The following is a 17,676-nucleotide window of genomic DNA, read 5'->3' as shown; positions in this document are numbered from 1 at the left end:
CTGAACTTGCACCTCACTCTCCTCTCTGAAGAACATAGAATGGCAAGGCTGGTTGATTTATCTCCTCCGTCTTGGTGATATAATGATTGTCCTGTCCCCATAGGTAAAACCCCAGAGGAAGTATTAAAGAAATATCTGCAGAAGGTCCGGCATCCCCCAGAAGAGGTGAGTTCAGGGGACATAGGGTAGGGTTCACTTTCTCAACCACCAAGTGCATGTCCTCTGTCCCCATGTTCCGCAGGATGTGGCAGGTGCTGTGTTCTCAGTCTGGCTGGCACAGGGCAGATTTAGCTGATGCCATCACTTCAAGGTTCAAGGTTTCCAGCTGTAGCCACGGTTTAACTTGCCCCATTTAGCAGAATTCTAAACGATTCTAAGCTGCTTTCCATACTTGTCTGAGTTTAAGCTAAACAGTGTGCCAAGCTCTGTGAACTCCCTTTAGAATGGATTTGATATGGACCAGTGTTTCTCATCTGAAATGATTTGCCCCTGAGGGAACATGTAGCCTTGTGTGGGGATTCCCTGGGTTGTGGTGATTGACTAGGGAGTGTGCTGCTAACATTTAGTGGGTAGAAACCAGAGAAACTTCTGAGCACCCCGTATGGCCTGGAACAGTACCCACAGCAAAGACTTTCCCTGCCACAGTCAACAGTCATAGATTTATTTAGATACAAGCCTCCTCTAATTTGAAATATAATATCCTTTCAGACATGCGGCGTAAGCAAAGATTGTCATGATATCTTTTGACAAGCAGCTGGAAGACACCAAGGAAGAGCAATGTAGCATCAAGATTATAATGTAGTCAGTGAGCCCAAGTTGTCAAGTATAAGAATGATTTGAGGAATTTCTCTGCTGTGTAAAGCAAGACAGCACTATATTTAGAAACCGGCCCCACCAAACACAGCATCCCTGATGTGTGGACTTTCTAGAAGAGGGGTGAACCACTCATCTGATGCCTGCCATCATCCAGGAACTATTATGCCCTGGTTGTCCTGGCTGGGTGAGAGTTGATGCCTCTCCTGTTCTTCACCTTCCAGGACTGTACCATCTGTATGGAGCGCCTCACAGCCCCTTCTGGCTACAAGGGCCCACAACCTACTGTCAAGCCTGACTTGGTGGGGAAGCTGTCCAGGTGTGGCCACATCTACCACATCTACTGCCTGGTGGCCATGTACAACAATGGGAACAAGGTTAGTGTCTGCGGCGGTGGGGGGAGTCAGCCACGGTTTGTTCCTAGGTGTCCTTGCTCTCTCGTAAAATGGTTTAGATCATGTAACGGGTACTCCAGGTATATTTGATAATTATTGTTGTTACAAACTTCTGGCAAAAGTAGTTTAAAGAAGTAAGGGTTTATTTTGTCTCACAGTTGAAGACAGCCGTATGGCGAGGAAGTCATGGTGGTGGGAGGAGCTTGAAGGAGCGGGTCCATGTGTAGGTAGGAGGCAGAGAGTGGCGGATGCCGGTGCTCAGCTCACATTCCCCTTTTTATCTAGTTCAGAACCATAGAATGGAGATCATTTAGATGGCTACAGCACCTTCTAGAAACATGTCCCTCACAGTCATGCCCAGAGGTATGCTTCCATAGTGAATCTAAATCCCATCAGGTCGACAAGCAGGATTAACCTTCCCGTCAGGGCAACAGGAATGAGCATTTTCGCTGTTTTCTTCTTCGCTGTTTTCAGGATTAATTAGCCCCCACATTGCAAAACCTGTCTTTATTTGGGCTAAGCTTCTCCTCATCTCTAGTTTGGGTTGTATGTATGGTGGTCTAGCAGAGGTGAGCTTTGTCTATGAAGATTCTTTGGAAAATGGTCCACAGCTGAGTGACGTGGGTTCCCATCAGTCAAGGGGGCCTTCATCACAGTTCCACACCCAGAGTGAGAATGTAATGTGTTCATCTATAACACTGTATGTGGACTCCCAATAGCTTTTATTCTTCATGAGAGTGACTTAAGTTGAAATTCATCTTTTTTTTGTTTAAAATACTTATTTATTTATTTATTACGTATACAATATTCTGTCTGTGTGTATGCCTGCAGTCCAGAAGAGGGCACCAGACCCCATTACAGATGGTTGTGAGCCACCATGTGGTTGCTGGGAATTGAACTCAGGACCTTTGGAAGAGCAGGCAATGCTCTTAACCTCTGAGCCATCTGTCCAGCCCCTGAAATTCATCTTTGAACAATGGCAAAACACTTAGATTGTCCCAGCAAAGGCGTTGTCAGTGTACCTGGTAATCCCTGCTGCTAGCATCGATTGTTGGAGGATGAGACTAGGCCTCCTCCATTATCTCCCATCATAGTTTCACATAGCTGGGTGTTTCCCTAAGTGACAGTTTTCCCTTTGCAGTATCTGGGCTTTTCGAAGTCATTGACTTGCATTCTTGCCCATGTCTGGACCCACCATCACCCGCTTCTTTTGGGTTTGAGAATTACTCATGTCTCTGGACTCATCAGCTCACAAGCCTGAGATTTATTTCCATGGTGCCACTCAGCTTCTTACTCACCCAAGAACATGTCCGGATTTTTTAGGGGTCTTGTGTAGTGGAGTTGAAACAGTAGCTGTTCCCCGCCCCATGTGTGTGTGTGTGTGTGTGTGTGTGTGTGTGTGTGTGTGTGCTCACATGTACATGAGGAGGCTGGAGGACACCCTCTGGTATTATCTCTAGAACACTACCTATCTCTTTTGAGACCAGGATGTCTTGTGGCTCACGAATTAGGCTAGGGTGGCTGGCCACCAAGTGCCAGGGATCCTCTTGTCTCCATCTCTCCAGCACCAGGTTTCAAGTGAATGTCCCCACTTCTGGCATTGTAGGGATCAAACTCAATGACTGTAAACAAGCTGCTTTCCTTCTGTGCCAACCTTCCAGATCAATGACTACTTCACACATGTTATGACTGTTATTCACAATTATATCTCTGTTTTATTATGGCTTTCATTTCCCCCTTTCATCTTTATATAGGGTTGGATGGCTAACCTTGTCATCTCCCTTGGTGTCCTGATGTCCTTTGTCATTGGTGAAGTGAAAGAGTCCATGTCCCCTTTCATAGCCCAGGGCTGAAATCTTTTATGAGAGCCTGACCATTTCAGAGATCTTTTGGAGATTTTGGGGTGTCTTAGCACATTTGTTCCCCTTCGAATGACTCTCCCAAGACTGCCCAGTCACTCCATGTATGTCTGGAGGGCTCTAAACATGTTTCTCAAGCATGCCTTTTGCTCTCCCTCTCAAGAGTACTTTGAAGCATTTTTATTCTCTTAAGCACATTGAAGCATGGGAGAGAATGGACTCATTCGCCCCAGGCCTTAAAGCAAATTAAGGCTAGTGGAAAAAGCGGGACCCTGGTTTCAGAGGATGATGAATATTAGCTGTTATTTAAAGCAAGCCAACCGTGGATGGAAACGTGCCTAAATATCTCTGAGAGTGTCTCGTCTCCTTCTTCCTAAAAACCCCAGGTGTCTGTCCGCCAGGGCCTTGGTCCCAGCTGACCAGCATCATCTTCTGCATACATGCTTGCTGCCCGTGCTTGCTTCCTTCCCAGTTACTCCCCTTCCTTCTCTCGGAACCTGACAGTTCCCTATGCTGCCTGGGACCTCTTGCAGGTTATTATTAGCCCTATCAGGTGACTCTTCACCAGATCCTGCTATGAAACTACAACCGTTTACATTACTGTCTCCACAACCAACATTCAATTTCTGTGGTTGGCAGAATTCTTTGTGGGTTTATGATGAGGCAAACCGTGGCCACAAGCACATGAGGTGTGCATGGAAGAAGTCCGTCACTGAGGGCAAGCCCTGCCTGGGTATATCATGTAGCCTCTGTGTGTCCTCCTCTATCCCTCCCTCCCTCCCCTCCTTTTCTTCCTGCCCTTCACACCTACTGGCTGCCATCACATCCCTCCACCAATTGCTTAATCTACTGAGGAGGTCTAGCCAGTCACTAGGAGTCACAAAAGCTCCTCAGGGAGAAACCAGTTCCTTAACCTATGAGCCTTGAGGGACAAACTTGTCATGACCCGCTGTGTGGTGTAGGGCAGAGACTGGGGAGATTTAGGGACTTCACTGGAATTCCAGCCCTTGCTGGTGGCAAGTACTTCCCTCTTGATGTCCCTCAACTTCCTGTTCTCTGGGGGAATCTCAGTTCCTTCCCCGCTGGAGCCAATTTATAACTGTTTCTAAGAGCCTTGTTTTGTGTGTGTGTGTTTGTTTTTGTTTTTTGTTGTTTTGTTTATTTGCTTGAGACCGGGTTTCTCTGTGCTGCACTGACTGTCTTAGAACTCGCTCTGTAGACCAGGCTGGCCTCAAATTCTCAGAGATCCACCTGCCTCTGCCTCCTGAGTGCTGGAATTAAAGGCATGCGCCACCACCGCCCAGCAAGAACTATTTTCCTTAAAGTCATTTTTGTTCTTTTCCAATACAGGACCCAGGCATTAGTCTCTCCACAGATATAAGCACACTGATAGCATTCAAATATGACATAGGCTAAACATTTTCTCTACGTATCTCACTTAACTTTCATTAGCACAGTGAAAGAGGAAGTTTATATTTCTTGTTCTGCAAGGAAATGGAGACAAATTAACTTGTCCAAGGCTACAAGGTAAAGTTGAGACTCAAATCTAGGAAGATTTACTTTAGAATTCTACTCTGAACCTCTACACTTCTAGGCTGCCAGTTCTGACTTGGTGGGCCTGATGTGGGGTCCCACAGTTTCCTGGGTGAGTCCGGAACTCAGCTCTAAAGCAGTTACCGTGTGTTCTACCCACATAGGTATTAGTTAAATTGCGATTCCCCTTGTAGGCTTCCTGCCCTGGTTAGCGCTTCCTCTCAAGGACCGGTGTCTCATCTGTGCGCCTCAGCTGCTTGAGCCATTTTCTTCCTTATATTTTAGAGAAAGCCAAAATAGCCTAGGTAGCTTGAGAGGGCTTCAGGCCTGTTATTGGTTGGGTGAGTTTTGTCTGTTGAGGCCTTGGTCTCTGGTGCCTTAGGAGGCTGAAGGAAAGGTCATGACCGAAGCAGTTTCCTAATTTGACTGAAGTGCAACTTGTTTCCTTAGGATGGGAGTTTGCAGTGTCCAACATGTAAGACCATTTATGGTGTCAAGACAGGCACCCAGCCTCCAGGAAAGATGGAGTACCACCTCATTCCACACTCGTTGCCTGGCCACCCGGACTGCAAGACCATCCGAATTATCTACAGTATCCCACCTGGCATTCAGGTGAGCCCACCCTTGGATGGTGCCGTTTATGATTGCAACTTTGAGTGTTTGTGGGTAAAATGTTAGACTAGGAAAAACCTCCTTTCCATCCTTGTCCCGGTCCTGCGTCTCACCCCCCTGGCTCCCCCTTCACCACCATTGTTCTTAATTTTCTGTATCCTTCCAGCATTCTTTGTATCTACTCCGTGCAGACCACATCCTCCCCTCCCGTATTTGCACAAAGAGCTACATTTAGGCGCATTGTTTCACACTCTGCTTCTTTCAGCTAACAATATGGACCTTAGATTTTTTTTTCTGTGTTCATATAAAATGTCCTCATTCTTTCTTACGTCTGTGTAATAATCCAGGCTATACATAATGTATTTCAACATCTCCACTCGTTGTTTAGATTGTGGTCTTCTGCTCGAGCAGATACTGCTATCACTAATAACCTAGTACACCCATGACCATGTCTGTAGGATAAGTTCCTGGAAGCAGAATTTCTTGATCAGGCAGTTATTTGCATTAAAAAAAAATGATGGTTCTGCATGGCTTTGTCTTTGGTGGCATTTCTTTCCTCTCTGGTTCAGGAACATTCTGGGTAATAATCCCATGAGTCAGTGCGACGTGGCCCTTCCCTCATACAGGGGAGCCTTTCCTCGGTGTTCTTGGGAGCAGACTGGACTCATCCCTTAGCCAACATTGCTTAGCTCGTTCTCTCTCACCCCCACCTGTGTCTTCCTGCTTGTCTTTGGTCTGACAATGTTTGCCTGTGGGTTACGCCCAGGTGTGTGTTAGGTACGGGTGAAACAGTGTTAGAATTGGTTCAGCCTTTGATCCCTTGAAGCCAGTGGGGTCAGGAGGACGGTAAACAAATACATGACAAAGCGCTTCCAATGTTATGTCTTATGAGGAAGTAAAAAAGGGAAGTGTGATAGTTCATAAAACACGCATCTTCCCTGGGGCACGTGGGAGCCAGGCAGAGTAAGATAATCACCTCTCCCTTCTGATCTGGAGAGCAGAGACGGATCTGCACCACTGATGAAAGTGACACAGATGGGGGGGGGTGTGGGGCTTCAAAGTCTTATGACCCCGGGTCCCACTTCCTGTCTTCCAGCTGCCTCCGTTTTTTTCATCTGTACTGCTGGGAATCTGCTAGGCAGAGAGCCAAGTGGGGGAGATCTGCCCGAGTGCACATCTCAGGACCCACTACTACCAAAGGGCTCAGGACCTGGCTTCCTGCTCTCTGATTGGCTGAGATGGTAGGGTGAGGAAGAGGTGCTTATGTGTGGTCTCTCTGGAAGCTGGGAGGAGACTTTCTGGTGCAGGGCACTCTCTAGTGAAGCCATGAAAGACAAAGAATTGTCTGCGTCTGTACTCTGTACATTTTTATCTGGAGGAGGTAACAATTGTTGAGAAAAATTGCATGTTTATGGACAGTAGAATATACTCAGGAGGTTGGGAGCTGAGACTTATGAAAGGCAGGGAAGAAGGAACCTGATGAGGTTCTAGGGGACAGGTCACAAAAGGCCTTAAATGTGCGGCCGCGCATGGAGACTGGCTATGAGGAGACCCTGGAGACTGCTTGTATGATTAGGATTATGAAACATCATGTAAATTTGTAGTGGCATTTCAATTGTATTTTAATAAATAAAGCTTGCCTGGGGATCAGGAGTAAAACAGCCACACCGGTCAGTCTTACAGTTAGGCGGTGGTAACACACACCTTTAATCCCAGTATCCGCACTAGTTACCATAGAAACCGGGCAGTGCATGCCTTTAATCCCAGTATCCGCACTAGTTACCATAGAAACCGGGCAGTGCATGCCTTTAATCCCAGTGGTGCACACCTTTAATCCCAGAACTAGAGAGGATTATAAGACAAGAGGAGACAGCTCTAAGTCACATTCTCATTCTGGATCACCACTGAGGTTGAGGTGAGAGCCAGTGGCTGGCTGCTTTGCTTTCCGGATCTTCAGGTTGCACCCCAATTTCTCTCTGTGAGTTTTTATTAATCGTGCGTCAGTAATTGGCATTATGCAAGATGGCTCCTTTGTAAGGATGCTGCTGCCAGTTTTGACAACCGAGAGCCAGTCCCGATAAACCAAGTTCAGTCCCTGAATTCCATGAGTGGAAGGAAAGAGCTGACTCCTGCAGGTTGCCCTCTGACCTCCGTACATGCACTGTGGAACACACATACACACTAAAAAGAAAATGAAAAAAAAGCCCAGCAGGGGTCAAAAGGTCGAGGAGGTGGGGCATCCATTGAGCATGCCACACTTTTAAGTCTCCAGAATCAAGGGAGAGAGAAAGCCTCTTGCAGAGGGGCCAATGCTGCCTATTCAGGGCCCCAGCACCTCCAGGAACACTCTGGCTTGTGAGGGGAAATAATCTCTAAACAGTCAGATGCTCTGCAGACTCACTACTTTGAGTCATTGGCAAGATGTTCAGTGTTGTGTCCCTTGAAGCTCCAGGGACAGTGCGGGCTTGGGCTTCGCTGAGCTGAGATCTTCAAGCTCCACTTTCACTGCAGAAAGTGAGTCCCTTTGGGAGAAGCTTTGGGCCCGGCTGAGGCAGAGTCGTGACTGCTTTACCTGGCGACAGGCCCAGACTGCACAGCCTGACTGGGTCAGTGCCACTCAGGCTGAGCTGGACGCACACACAGCAGCCCCAGGCATCAGAGAAGCAGTCAGAGCTGTGGTCAGGCTTGGTCCCTCAGTGAGGAAGCCTACCTTAGAGGAGTGTGGCCGTGGGGATGCCGCACATTTGTAGAGATTTATTCTGAATGCCAAGTCAAGTCTGTCAGACTCTTTTACTCCGAAGGAACCTCACTGCTTCCTTTGGCTCACAGTGACATTTGTTTATCTTTTAACATTTTTTTGTATAATCAAAATAAACTGTATACAGATACAGAATTCCCAAGTAATAAATAAAAACATACTTTAAATTTTTTTAGTGTTTTTACTCTTGGGCATCTTTTATACACGTGCACACTGAGTTTGAGCGTTTTCAACCCCTGTTGCCCTCACACCCCGCCCTCTGGCCTACCAAAATCCTGTCCCCCGACAGCCCCTCTCCTTTTCCTGAGCCAGTGAGTTTAATTTCATTCATTCACTCATTTGCTCACCCGATACCCAGCTGGCAGGCGTTTATCGATCTGCGGGAGGGCGTGTGCCAACAGCTGCATAGTACTGTCAGTATTGTGTGGCTTGCACTCACAACGAGCTTTAACTAAGGTTCTAATTCCAAGGGGGTAAGGAATGTTCGGAAATGATAGACAGGCATGTGTATAGGTGGAAAGTTGTCTTACCAACCTCCGTAAACTTCTCGAAGGGAACAGTGACTCTGATGGGCCCTGTGAGAGCTCTGTCAGTGTCGCACAGTTTAGAATCACCCAGCAAGAGAATCCCATGAGACACTGTATAGATTGGTTTATAGGTGTGCCTGTGGGGGATTTTCTCGATTGCATTAGTTGAGGTGGGAAGACCTGCCCACTGTGAGTGACGTCATTCCCTAGGAAAGGGGGCTCTGTCATGCAGAAGAGCAGAGGGGGTGAGACTGCTGTGCATGTATTACGTTATTGGTCTGTGCTCTTGACTGTGGGTCAGTGTGACTGCCTGCTTCAAGTTCTCGCTACTTTGACTTCCCCACAAAGATGGACTGTAACCTGTAACTGTGAGCCAAATAAGCCCCCTTTCCCTTAAGTTCTTTGGTCGGGATATTTTGCCATATTAACAAAAATGAGACTCAGACAGACACTAATGGGGAAGCCTCTTACCTTGTTCTTTTTTGCTGTAGCTATAACAGAATCTCTGAGCTGAGTGATTTTTTTTTTAAAAAAAAAAAGAGGTTAATGTAACTCATGGTTCTAGAGCATGGGAAGTCCAGAAGTTGTGCCTGGTAGCGTTGGGCAAATGGGAGCAAATAGACAGCAGATGTGTTCAGAAGAGGAGGACACAAGGAGCCGCCTTGCTCTGGAAGCAGCCTGCTTTCACAACATCAGTCAGTCCCCTGAGAGCAAGACGAGAACTCTCCGAAGAAAGGCATTTATCCCTCCGACAGCCTCATCGCCTCTTACACGCCACAGCTGCCCACAAGGCTGCAAAGGAGGCCAAATTCCAGCAAGAGTACCCTAGCATCTGGGTTCAGACTCCGTTCTCTGTTCATGTCTTTCCCACTCGGTGTCCTGAGATGACTTGCATAATAAAGTATTGGGAGATGATAGTTTAAGTGCCTCAAGATTTTCTGTCCTGAACATTGCACTCGATGCTGTTGAATAAGGAAGCAAAACCCATGAAGACCAAGGAGAAGATATGCGAAAAACTCTGACCGCATGGCTTGTAGCTCAGAGAACTTTATTATTTCGAGTAATTGGTTTGAAAGTCTAGTGCACAAGCCTCAGAAAACATAGGATTAAGTCAGTTTGGGCAAAGGCAATAATGTCTCGCAGCCAGTTAGCTTCTGTGGGCTGTGGTCTTCACCATTCATAAAACAGTAGAATAGGTGGTATTGGTACTGATGCTGATAGAATTTCCTGTGCTCTTTCTGAAGATCGGCCCCAAACTCACTCCTGTCAAAGGGGAATTCTATGTGGTCCAGCAGGGAGCTAGCAGCTGCGGGCCAAACTCAGGTCACATAATGTATGACAACTTAGACTGAGCATTTTTTTTTTAAAATTGTTATTATTATTTTTGGGGTGGGAGGGTTGTCCTCTGCCTGAACTCTGTGGCTCTTGTTATTGTCCCACCAAGCCTGAACTAGCTTTTCATCAGAAATGTTTTGCAAGATGCCTTTGTTTTCTTTCTGCTTTCAGGGACCAGAACATCCAAATCCTGGGAAGAGCTTCAGCGCCCGTGGCTTCCCACGACATTGTTACCTTCCAGACAGCGAGAAAGGGAGAAAAGTAAGAGCAGATGTTCTATAGTAGGGGTGGGGGTTGATTTTGTTTTTCTGCAATGCACAGAGAAGAGGGACCTGGTTTAACTGTGTATACGCAGTAGTGAGCTCATATTGGTGTATACCATAGGTAAGAATTGGTATCATTAGGATGTTTTATTTGATTTTTTTAAAATCTCTTTCTCTCTGTGTGTTACAAGTGTATGATATCTGTGGGATTTCAGACACTCATATTCCACAGTATACATATGGAAGTCCAAGGACAACTTTTCAGGAGTTAGTTCTCACCTTGTGCTTTGAGGCAGGGCCTCTCTTGTTTCTTGCTGCTGCATCGCCTACTACAGACTAGCTGGCCTGAAAGCTTCCAGGTGATTCTTCTGTCGCTACCACCCATCTCTTCACAGCAGTGCTGGGATTCTGATGTGAACCACTGCACCCAGCTTTTAACGTGGGTTCTGGGGATCCAAACTCAGGTCATCAAGCATGCATAGTGCTTTCACCCACAGAGTCCTCTCACCAGCCTGATTAGAATACTTTTGCAGATAGTTGGGAGTGGAATGGTTTCTTCTCCTCTCCTCTGAGTAATACTGGCAATAATTCACCTATGTTAGGATCTTTATCTAGAGCCCTGCTGTTTAAAGCTGGTCCTGGGGAAACACTAGTGTTCACTCCTAAGAGCACAACAGAAACTCAGAACTGGAACCTGTTTCATCTTCTCAGGATCCCTGGTTGATCTAATCTGAGCACTCTTGAAAGCATGAGCAGAGTGTGCTGGGATCTTTGTTGGTGGGAAATTATTTTGTTTGTTTTCTGGATATCTTGTAATTCATCATCAAGACTTCTCAATATTTTACTTGGAAGGACTGGATTTTCAGAGTCTTGCCTGATGTCAAGAGGGCTAAGAGCATTAGTCTTGGGGACATACTGGGGAAATGTAAGAGGCATGCTTTTGTCGTCAGCCTACTCAACACATGTCTGTCTTTCTACATTTCGAGTGTTAATGGCTATGTTGCTGCGGTGGGTTTAAAGCTTGAGCATATGCGAGCGTGTTTGAGTTCCAGCAAAGTGCCACAGACCATAGAGTGGCTCATAAACAGCAGATGTTTATTTCTTGTAGTACTGGGGTCTAGGAGGTCCAAGATCAAGGTACTGGCAGAGTCAGAATCTGGCAAAGGTTCACTTCCTGCTCATAGACAAAGCCTCTTCTCTCTGTGTCCTCAACAGGGAGAGAGGGCAAAAATTCTCTTCCCAGTCCCTTTTTATTAGAGTGTTGATCTCATTCATTGGCATTCATGTTTGTGACTTAATGAACCTCAGAAAGCTCCATATTCTAATGCTTACTTTGGAGGTGGTGATGAGAAGTTCACATAAATTTAGGGGGTGCATAAGCACTTACCCCCAGACTCCCCATGTGTCTTCCTGTTTTGGAAGCCAGACTGAAGAATTTCCAAGAAACGTAAATGAGACCATAGAGTGGTCCTACAGGACCTCTGACAGGATTCCAATTGATAAGGAAAACGCTAGACCATAGGGATACAGGAAGGCAAGATGTCTTCACAGTAAACAAAATGAGCAGTTTGAGAGTCCCAGAAAATAGGAAAAGATTCCTGCTCAAGCTTGTGTACATGCACCCCTTAATCCTGGCTTATTGCTATTTTAAAATTCTTATTTGAAAATATGCCTGTGCAAAAGAAATATCTCTGTGTGTGCAGCCTTTACACCAAATGTAAATTGTCCTGGAATTATGCATTCTCAGCTGCCCAGAGATTTCAACCCGACTCCAAAGTGGAGGCTTCCATTTCCCCCTTCTGTCTCCTAATGCGCCCTATCTTTCCATACTGCTTCCGTGTCACGGGGTGTGGATATATTCTGTCCTTCCAACAAGGGAAAGAATAACAAGGACAACACCAAGAAAGATGCACGAGGGCCCTGTCCTCAAACTGAGAGTGAGAATTAAGGCGGCCAACTGTTCTCCACCAAGAGACAAATTTCTGTGCCTCAGCCCGAGATCTGCCGCTGAATGTCCCCACTGTGAAGTCTGCTGTTCGGACTGCAGTCATGGGCCGGGAGTGTGGTTCAGGGGGTAGAACACTTGCCTAGAACGTGGGCAACCCTGGCTTTCATCCTCAGCACTTATAACCGAGCACCTTACACTTGCCTGTAGTCTCAGTGCTGAACCTGTTAAGTTTGAGGCCAGGCAGGGATGAGTGATACTGTCTCAAACAAGCACCCGACTACACCCACGTGGCTGAGGGCTACCCTCTTTCTAGACCTTCCTCTTTGTGTAGCAGCAGACCTCAAACCCTTGGAAGCCAGGCTGTGCACAGTCACCGTCTTGAATTCGTGCTTTCAGTGACCAAATACACTCGGCTCATTCCTCCCCGCATTGCCTTTCCAGCCTCTTACTCCTCTGCTAGCCCTACAGGAGGCTGCCTCATTTTTTTTTCTTGACACCATGTCAGTTATCCCAAAACACAGTTTCTGGCATCACGTGCCTTTGTTTAAAAGTAATTAATTTTTCAAGAAGCACATGATGCTTTGATGGCCTTTCCCTGTCTTCTTTACAAGGAATACTTGTCTTGACTTAGCATGAGTCCCCACCATACGGGATGCATGTAACCCATCTCCTCTCACCAATTCCTTTAGCAATACCATTATTAGTCGGTGCCCTTCATACCCACGGCTCCATGATCCTAAACTTGGGCTTTGTTGTGGGTTTTTGCAGCTGCGCCATACTTTTTTGTTCTGCCCTTCCTAGTGATTCAGTGAGAGACCCTGTCTCAAAAAAGAAAATGGGTGGAGAGCCCTCCAGCAAAACACAGCTCCTCCGGTGGCTTCCGAGTGCGCACACATACAGTTGCATGTTCCCACACATGTGCATATGCTTACGCCACACATGCGCACCATCTTTGGGGTGGGTGATCCTATTGGCATTTTATAGATAAACAAATTAAAGCTCAGAAAGATGTTTGAAGTTGTCGGAAAGTGACAGAGCTGAGATTCACTGTAGAATGCCCAGACTCCAATTTCAAATCTCTTTCTCTTCTTCTGGGTTACTTAGAACATCACAATGAAGGGGCGGGGGCGGTTGGGGACGTTGGGATGAATCCACCATCTGAAGACCAGTACAGAACAACAGCCTGTGGTCTCTCCACTCTGTTGCCCTAGGTTCTGAAGCTGCTTCTGGTGGCCTGGGATCGCCGTCTCATCTTTGCCATTGGAACCTCCAGCACCACGGGCGAGTCCGACACCGTCATCTGGAATGAGGTGCACCACAAGACAGAATTCGGCTCGAATCTCACCGGCCATGGCTACCCAGATGCCAATTACCTGGATAATGTGCTGGCTGAGCTAGCTGCCCAGGGTATCTCCGAAGACAGCACTGCCCAGGAAAAAGACTGAGGTGGGGCGGGGGGACCTGGGGGACTACATGGCAGGAAGTGAAGAGAGTCCCCTGGAAGTTGATGCCATGCTTCCTGACTCCCTTGTTTTCTTTCTTGTTCTGTCTCCACCTCGCACCCCTCTTGGTCACAGAAGGAACTAGATTAAGGTGATGTCATTCATAAGCTTTATCCAATACAAACAGGATGTGGGATGAGGGCCGCCCCCCCCTTTGTCCCCATGGAGTTTTCAGTGCTGGGAAGGCAAGAACCTGCGCCTCTCCTTTCCCCTAAGTAGGGGATGTGGTCAGCACACTTAAGGTATGGGCAGTGTCGAAGCACTCCATACCCTGGCCTTGTGAAGCTGAGGTCCTGTGCCTCAGCTGGCTTCTTGCTGCTTCCTCTCTGCTTTGATAGCAGAGTTTCTGCTTTTCCTTTTTCCTCCACTGGAGTCAAGGAGCTCTCACTGTGCAAGACTGGGGAGAGAGGTATAGACTGCTTTGACATCAGAAGTTGGATGCCTTGGCGTAGGTTAAAGGAAGCAGTTCATGCTAAGAGGGTCAGAGTCAAAAGTTTCTGGGAGCATGTTCAGCTCTCAGTGTAGTCCCTGGCTTCTCTGGGCCCTGCCCTCTTCTTCCTCATGCCGTTGACCTGTCCGTAGGCATCTGGTTCTCTCACGTGGATGGAAGGACTCAGGGATTCCTCTCTGGGGTGGCATTGTGTGATGCTGTTTCCAGCCCCTGTCTGATCAAACCAGAGCCTGCATCCCACTGAGCATCTGCACTATCCTCAGGGAGGGGAGCCCATAGCCTTCTTCCCAACTCATCTCAGACCAGCTCAGTTTCATCAAGTCACTGTGAGTTGGAGCCCATACTTGTCTCTGTTGTCTGTGTGGGCACTTATGTTTGTGTGGGTGGGTGTGCAATACTGGGCTAGGTTGTTGGGAAAGTCCCATCATGTCTCTGAATTCTCTTTCACATATCAAATCTCAGTTCTGTTGGAGATCCAACAGTGAAGGTGTGGCCCCTCCTTTGAGTTTTCCCACCCTTTACCAGTCCATCTCGTGATAAACTTGCACCCTGATATGTACAGACCTGCACATGGGAAGATGTGTTGATGCAAGAGCTAGATTGACCCTTCTCTTTCTTATTAATATTAGATCAGGACCAACCTCCATCCAGTCTTGTTTATATAAGAGCTCAGTTCATCTCCATGCAGATTTGCTAATTCAAGGCCAGAGATGCTACCAGTCCTCTTTTCTTCAGCCCCCATCTAATACAGGTTGACCAAAAGCATTGTGGTGGGAACCTCTTTAGTTCATTCCTAACATCATTAGGAACACATTGTAGTCTTCTCTAACCTACATCTGGGTGTTGTCCCAAGATCCAGGCTGTCCCCAACATCTTCTCACCTTTGACTCCATTAAAGAATGGACTAGGTATCTGGTAAGAGAGAATGAAGAATCAAAAAGGGAAATCAGTATCCCCTTTGGAAGTGGATTCTTTGAACTGTGTTTGGGGAAAGTTCCTCTGAATACTAATTCGAATTTATATAACTCATGTTGTGGATTTGATGTGTATTTGTGTATGTGTGTGTATATATACATATATACATCAAATATATGTATATATTCATATATAACTCGTAAGATTTGAAAGGTTTTGATGCTTGAAGAAGAAACAAAGAGAGAGGAATACAGCAAGCTTCCACAGTGGTACTTAAGTTGTAACTGGAGTCCACATTTTCACAACACCCTGCTCCAGACATGCCTCCTTTGGGGCCTCCAGCATTGTTGATAAGGCTGTGGCCAGGAGAATCAGTCCAGTTCCCTGGAACATACTGGTACTGAGTTTTCTTTCACTGTACAAATGGCTAATGCAACTGTAATTGCTTCCCACTAGGGGGAGCTGAGGTAGGGGAGAGTGTTTGGCCATCTTTTTCCAAGGCCTTCTATATAGTGGGAGGCCATTTTGTCTTACTTAGCAGACCATGAAGGAGACTGTTGAGTTCACTGAGCCTGGGGAAAGTTTCTGCCATAATAGAGAAAGAAGCATTTAAATGTGGAATTTAAAGTCACACCCATGCCTTTTATCAGGTTAACATATTTCAGAAATTATCAGAGCCTCATTCAGGGCTTACATAGTCATTTTTGCCTTCAGTGCCCTTGGTACCTAACTGGCCCTGCTTCTTGGCAGCAGGGATAGGAAGATAGATGGGAGTCCATAGGTAGGAAAATGAGGCAGCGGGAAGCAAAGAGATAGAAACAGGCTCTGAGCTGTGGAATTGGGCAGTGGGAAATGTTCTCACAAGGCAGAGGAGAGCGGTAGCACAAGGCAGAAGAAAGAGAACCCAAGAGGACTTCTAAGGGAGCGATTGTTCTAGGGGGGAAATGAGAGTTAGTCTTCATGCCTTCAAGAATTCCTGCAGAGGACTTTGGAATGGCTGTGCGTCGTTTGCTTTTGCTCTGAGGGGCTACCTCACCCTCATCTTTCAACTTTTTGGGCTGAAGGAAACCTGGAAATCGCAATAGTGTACTGTCAGTCAAAGCGATTGTTTTTACCATGCTCTTTCTCTTATGCCAACCCCAAAAGGTACAGAATGGATTTCAATGCAATTGTGCCCTGGGCACCAGCTACATTGACTACAGTTTTTACCCCAAGAGAAGCTCCAATGTGCTCTGCTGGGCCAAGCAGGGGACCCCATGCTTTTCCTTTCACAGTCTCAGCACCAGCAGCCATGTTCTCCCTGCCTGGGACTCCAGGGATGACAAGTGGGATTTGTCACACCTCATGAGACACTGATCCCTTGCAGTTATGTGGTATATCTGTGGTTGTCTGTGCCTTTGTGTTCCATTCCCCTCTCCTTTTGTAAGATTCAGACTTCTCTGTCGTTTTAAACTTGGTCAAAAGTACTTGCCCTGATATTGCACTGTTGTGTGCATGAGAGGATGGAGAGAAGGCTGCCTTGGCTCAAGAAATAATCACTGCCCCCTTTGCTTATTGGTGGTCACTTATATCTCAGTGGGGGTTTCCGGGAGAGGGCTGGTGAAGGTTCAGAGGTCAGGTGTTCTGTTTGTAACTGTTGTGCTTTGAAGTTCTTGGTGTTGCTCTACGAGAGGACATCGCCCCCTGGTGCTCATGAGGTGTATTGCAGAACAATAAACTGCAAATGAACAAGCACAAACTGTGGTTACTCTGAAGGACCTGCTTTTGTAGAAGTGCTTTGGCACCTGTCTCAGAAGCATGTGGATTACTTCCTCTATGTGTGAGCAACCTCAGTCCGACTAGCTAGATAAAGGGAAAACCCCTTTATTTTCTCAAACTTTCCACATCTCTTCTACCCACACATTTGACCCAGCTTGATTCTAGGTTCCCCTCAAAGCGACAAACCACATGGCAAGGGAAATGAGTGTATGAACATTGGGGGGGGGAGTTATTCAGAAAATGGACATTGGCTTCCTGTGTGTGAGCGGTTGTATATGGGGGTGCATATGTGTGTGAGGGGATGCATGTGTGTGAGGGGGTGCATATGTGTGAGGGGATGCATGTGTGTGTGAGGGGGTGCATGTGTGTGAGGGGTTGTATATGGGGGTGCATATGTGTGAGGGGATGCATGTGTGAGGGGGTGCATATGTGTGAGGGGGTGCATGTGTGTGAGGGGATGTATGAGGGGATGCATGTGTGTGAGGGGATGCATGTGTGTGAGGGGATGCATGTGTGTGAGGGGATGCATGTGTGTGAGGGGATGCATGTGTGTGAGGGGATGCATGTGTGTGAGGGGATGCATATGTGTGAGGGGGTGCATATGTGTGAGGGGATGCATGTGTGTGTGAAGGGATGCATATGTGTGAGGGGATGCATATGTGTGAGGGGATGCATGTGTGTGAGGGGATGCATGTGTGTGAGGGGATGCATGTGTGTGAGGGGATGCATGTGTGTGAGGGGATGCATGTGTGTGAGGGGATGCATGTGTGTGAGGGGATGCATGTGTGTGAGGGGATGCATGTGTGTGAGGGGATGCATGTGTGTGAGGGGGTGCATGTGTGTGAGGGGATGCATGTGTGTGAGGGGGTGCATGTGTGTGAGGGGGTGCATGTGTGTGAGGGGATGCATGTGTGTGAGGGGATGCATGTGTGTGAGGGGATGCATGTGTGTGAGGGGGTGCATGTGTGTGAGGGGGTGCATGTGTGTGAGGGGGTGCATGTGTGTGA

General features: G+C 47.1%; 1 protein-coding gene across 2 annotated transcripts in view; it reads left to right on the top strand.

Annotated features, from left to right (window-relative positions):
* Dtx4 (deltex E3 ubiquitin ligase 4) overlaps window positions 1–16,642 on the top strand; it is a 34,947-nt gene extending 18,305 nt beyond the window's left edge. For both annotated transcript variants that reach the window (XM_075973564.1, XM_075973562.1), the window contains exons 5-9: window positions 104–165; window positions 1,038–1,190; window positions 5,051–5,212; window positions 10,004–10,093; window positions 13,255–16,642. In XM_075973564.1, the coding sequence (XP_075829679.1) occupies window positions 104–165; window positions 1,038–1,190; window positions 5,051–5,212; window positions 10,004–10,093; window positions 13,255–13,488 (701 nt within the window). In that variant the 3' untranslated portion in view covers window positions 13,489–16,642. The remainder of the gene's footprint in view (window positions 1–103; window positions 166–1,037; window positions 1,191–5,050; window positions 5,213–10,003; window positions 10,094–13,254) is intronic.
* Window positions 16,643–17,676: the final 1,034 nt, after the last annotated feature.

The sequence above is a fragment of the Microtus pennsylvanicus genome, chromosome 5 (genome assembly GCF_037038515.1).
Source record: "Microtus pennsylvanicus isolate mMicPen1 chromosome 5, mMicPen1.hap1, whole genome shotgun sequence".
NCBI lineage: Eukaryota > Metazoa > Chordata > Mammalia > Rodentia > Cricetidae > Microtus > Microtus pennsylvanicus.
Note: the sequence above shows the minus strand (reverse complement) of the source record. Positions and strands in the feature narration are given on the sequence as shown.